The sequence below is a fragment of the Sphaeramia orbicularis genome, chromosome 6 (genome assembly GCF_902148855.1).
Source record: "Sphaeramia orbicularis chromosome 6, fSphaOr1.1, whole genome shotgun sequence".
NCBI lineage: Eukaryota > Metazoa > Chordata > Actinopteri > Kurtiformes > Apogonidae > Sphaeramia > Sphaeramia orbicularis.
In genome coordinates this window covers 2,266,502-2,271,501 of record NC_043962.1, presented here as the reverse complement: position 1 = coordinate 2,271,501, position 5,000 = coordinate 2,266,502, and the positions used below count along the sequence as shown (strand labels likewise).

At 43.8% G+C, this 5,000-nt stretch overlaps 1 protein-coding gene and 1 pseudogene across 1 annotated transcript in view; both read left to right on the top strand.

Annotated features, from left to right (window-relative positions):
* The window catches only part of LOC115421684 (CCR4-NOT transcription complex subunit 1-like), a 969,367-nt pseudogene that overhangs the window by 788,742 nt on the left and 175,625 nt on the right, over nt 1-5,000 (top strand).
* Nucleotides 1-5,000, top strand: part of cbfb (core-binding factor subunit beta) — a 35,915-nt gene that overhangs the window by 3,610 nt on the left and 27,305 nt on the right. Inside the window, 3 exon segments of the mRNA XM_030137687.1 lie at nt 1,661-1,697; nt 3,498-3,563; nt 3,566-3,576. Of these exon segments, the coding sequence (XP_029993547.1) occupies nt 1,661-1,697; nt 3,498-3,563; nt 3,566-3,576 (114 nt within the window).

The window sequence follows — 5,000 nt, the reverse complement described above, 5'->3', positions numbered from 1 at the left end:
ATATATAAACCAGCTAACCAGCAGTTAAAGCAGATAGAAACATATATAAACCAGCTAACCAGCAGTTAAAGCAGATAGAAACATATATAACCAGCTAACCAGCAGTTAAAGCAGATAGGAAACATATATAACCAGCTAACCAGCAGTTAAAGCAGATAGAAACATATATAACCAGCTAACCAGCAGTTAAAGCAGATAGGAACCTATTATAAACCAGCTAACCAGCAGTTAAAGCATATAGAAACATATATAAACCACTTATAAACATATATAACCCAGTTCCTCATCAGTAAACCACACCTTAGCAGATATCTCATCTCTTAATCATCTCCAGTTCCATTATTAGCTAACTTTGCTTCAGTTCAGTTCAGCTAGCTGTAGCTGTAACATCAAACGTTTTTTAACATTCTAACAGGTTCCATACCTCTGTAATTGGATTAGTTTTCCTCCTCCTCTTTTCTCCTCTTCTAAACTGTGCAGTTCAGGGCTTGGAAGGCCTTTTCATGGTGATAAACTCTCCAGTTTTAACCTGGATGCTAGTTCAACACTGACTGTCCTTTAGCTCTGCTCTGTCTGTCACTCACGCGCACACACACGGTACGCCAAAAAAAAAAAAACCCCGACCCATGTATCACTAAAGTAAACCCCAGACAGGACTGTGCTGCTGTGTCCCAGCTTTAGTCTGTATGTTCCAGGTAGAGTGGGGACCAGAAGACCACTGGAAACCACCAGTGACCAGACATGACAGACTGTGAAGTGTCGTATGGTGTCACCAGCTCAAACTGCTGGAGCCAAATAAATTAATTTCATATCAATCCGACATTGACAAAGACGAAAACGAAGGGAATTGTATCCATAATTTTTATACGTTTTAGTTAGTTTTGTAAGCTCACGATACAGTTTCAGTTAGTTATCGTTTTTTTCTTTTAATTAGAGTTTTTATTAATTTCAGTTAACGAAAATGTTTTTTCAATTTTAGTTTTCGTCATTTCGTTCGTTTTCGTTAACGATAATAACCTTGGTCTGTATGACATGTGTCTGTGTGACATCATGTGTCTGTGTGACATCATGTGTCTGTGACATCATGTGTCTGTATTTATCCGTCAGCCAGACGCTGCTAAAGACTCTCGGTGTATTTTCATGGTCGGTGGGAGAGGACAACCAGCAGACACAATGAGACCCCGCCCCCCAGCGAGGGTCACCCTCCTGTGATGTCATCAGGCCACCATTCCCAGCCTCTGAAACAGTAGGCTGACGTGCAGATGCTGAACAGATTTGACTCTTTCAGTGTGTTTTCCATCAGTGTCATAAATGCACTGATTCAAACCCCTGATGAACAGGAAGGTGCAACAGTTTTAAACCCATCACAAACCACCTTCTATGTCATTTAGATCTAATCAAATCTGCCTTCAACACCACCTTCTATGTCATGTGCACTACTGGTCAAAAGTTTTAGAACACCCCAGTTTTTCCAGTTTTGGATTGAAATTCCAGCAGTTCCAGTCCAGTGAACAGCTGAAATGGTACAGAGGTAAGCAGTGAACTGCCAGAGGTAAAAAAAAAAAAAAAAAAAAAAGGTATGGTTAAATGAAACTGAAAAATAATGTACATTTCAGAATTATACACAAAGGTGAACAAGAAATAGGTTAACAGCTGAAAGCAGTTCTGCAGCAGTGGAAGTTGATCAAGCCTCGAATGTTGGTGCTACCAGTTCCTGCAGGTGTTCCAGCGTTTATGACAGCCAGCAGCTTGAGTGATAGGCCACTCACAGGACAACAGCTTCAAGCACAGCTCAACAGTGGTCGAAGTAAGCATGTCTCAGTTTCAACTGTGAAGAGAAGACTTCCAGAGAAAGACCCCCCCCCACACACACACACACACACACATCACCACCAAAATTGAATCATTTGTTCCTTGTGCCAGTATCAACATTTCCTGAAAATTTCATTATAAATCTTTCCATAACTTTTTGAGTTATCTTGCTAACAAACAAACAAACAAACAAACCCTGGCAAAAACAGAACCTCCTTGGTGGAGGTAAAAACTGTTCCACCCTTTTATCGTGTCTGTAAAAATAAGATGAATCTGATAAATGGAATAGAAATCCCTTCTCTTCAGCTCAGATCAGTACAGATGAGGCATCCGAAATATTATGCATTTATTTACCAGTTTTTTCTACCACTCCGTCTCTCTCTCTCACCCTCTCTATCCCCCCCCCTTTTTTTCCTCCTCCTCTCCAGCAGTAGTAACCCCCCCCCCCCCCCCCCCCCCAGCTAATGACTCTCAGATGCTTGTAATCCAATCCTTCAGATCCAGCAGAATTGATGACTCTGTGTTCTTTTAACTCTGCTTTCTGGGACTGTGTGCGTGTACTTCAGTGTCTATGGTGGTTCTAGTGCGCTCCACCTACACACCTCTCCCCTCCCTCCTGCTTCTTTCTTTTCCACTCTTCTTTCTCTTCTCTTTCATTCAGGTTTTCTCTTGATTTGACAGGATGCATAATTCATACACTCCAGCGCTAATGCCTTTAGTATTGATCTGACTGCAAAAACACAACAACACACACACACACACACACACACACACACACACACACACACACACACACACTCCTTCTCTAACTTGATTTTCTTCTTCTGTGCTGTTCATAGTTTTGCTTTGCTCTGCTGTTGCTTACGCCCCCTTTGCTGCTGTGTACCAGGACCAGTCCACATGCAGAAGGATGAGCACTGATGACTTTACCTCATTTGAGTCACAGATGTTCAGAGTGCTCTCCTCCAGTGTGTTCTACTGGTTTTAATCTTCCGTCCCCCTGGTCCTGCTGGTGCCTTCTGAAATGATTTGACTGACTTCTGAACATCCTACTGTAATGGACGTTTCTGTGTCCGGCGTCCGTCCTATTGATGTCCTGATGTTGCAGCACGGGAGGGCGCTATCGCACAATGGCACCACGGGTACAATGCAGCTAGTCAATAATAAAACTGGAGAAGGTTTGAATTCTTTGGGATTTTAATTTGCACATTGATAATGACTGATCCAGCCCAGCAGTGGAACTTTGATCTATGACTGACACTGACTGACCCTAAAGCAGCATGTATCTGGCCCCGCCACAGCAAAGGGGCATACCCTGGACCGTGTCTTTTCACTGAGTATAGTTTCATGATTTAATGTCATTTTTTGTTGGAAAATAAAGACAAAACTTTGGAGTTGTCATTATTTATAGGTTATTGTGCTAATATTTGACTGGTTTGGCCCAAGAGATCAAACCAAAACGTCACCTTTAACCCTTGCAGACCCAAACGCCACCTTTAACCCTTGCAGACCCAAACGTCCACCCTTTAACCCTTGCAGGACCCAAACGCCACCCTTTAACCCTTGCGACCCAAACGTCCACCTTAACCCTTGCAGCCCCAAACGCTCCACCTTTAAACCCTTCCTGTTTTGCTCTTGTTCTTCCTCCTCAGGCCTTCGTTGCCACTGGTACCACTTCGCTCCAGTCTTTCCGGCCAATCTTCATGGAGAACAGAGGCAGGTTCCAACCAGAGAGTACGTGGACTTTGAAAGAGGACGGGAAAGGTCGGACACCAATGAGCACCTGGACACTGTTAAGGAGAACCATCACAACCAGGACCAGAACCAGGACCAGAAGACTTGATTACTACCAGGGAGAAATACATATATATATAATATATATATATTATATATTATATATATATATATATATATATATATATATATAAAACCCAACCCACTTCTTCTCCTCCTCCTTCTTCTCCTTCTTCTTTCTCTTCTTCCTCTTCTTCTCCTCCTCCTTCTCTTCCTTCTCCTCCATCTTCTTCTAAGCCACAGTAGATCCTGTAGTGGATGTGTGGAGGTGGATACTTCTCCTCCTCCTCCTCTGTGGTAGTTGTGTGGAGGTTCTCAGGCTCCAGGAGCCTTTAAACCTGTAGTTGGTGTTCCTGCTCAGACTTGCTCTTCTGTTCAGTCTGGTGGTCACAGACTGTAGGAGGAACAAACTCACTTCTATTCTGTTTAATGAAGTCAGTGAATTAGAACCATAATCACAGGAACTTTCCCCCGTCCCACAGGATGTGAGTGGACCACCGTTGTCATGGTGATGTCTACTGTACAGGACAACAACACTGCTGCTGCTGTTGTTTATAACTGTATTAATTGTCTCCCTTGGTACTAAGTTTGGACTGTGTGTGTGTGTGTGTGTGTGTGTGTGTCTTCCAGTTGAAATGAATGCCGACTGGCGGCTCATTAAAAATGCATTCTGGGGAATCGATGGACCTTCATGCCCCAAGGCTGACGGACTAATCTACCAACGTTAATTATTTAACACCAGTGCCCTGACAGTTAGAAGAGTGTGTGTGTGTGTGTTGATGGGTGTCAGGGCCATTTTGCATAAGCTTTTGACGTGGGGTGTTTGTGCATCAGACAAGAGGGAGAGGAGTTTTGTACACTGTATGGAGAAGAAGAACTGTGTGTGTGTGTTGCGTGCGTGCGTGCATGTCAGTGTGTGTGTGTGGTGTGTGTGCGTGCATGTCAGTGGTGTGTGTGTGTGGGTGTAAGATGATCTCCACTCTTTGTCACCTCAACAGTTTCTCACAGATCTATGAAGTTTTAATGAGGCTACGAGTCGTCAATGTAAAGCAGTTTCACAGGATTTGTGTCGAACTGAAGCCAAGCTCTCACACACACACACACACACACACACACATCTGAGGACTGTGATAAAGGTGCTGACAGCCTGTTTTTTTCCTCCTTCTTCTTCCTTCTCCTCCTCCTCCTTCTCCTTCTTCTTCTCCTCCCCTTCTTCTCCTCCTCCTTCTCCTTCTTCTTCTCCTCCTTCTTCTCCTCCTCCTTCTTCTTCTCCTCCTTCTCCTTCTTCTTCTCCTCCTCCTCCTTCTCCTCCTTCTTCTCCTCCTTCTCCTCCTCCTCCTTCTCCTTCTTCTTCTCCTCCTCCTCTCTTCTCCTCTCCTCCTCCTTCTCCTTCT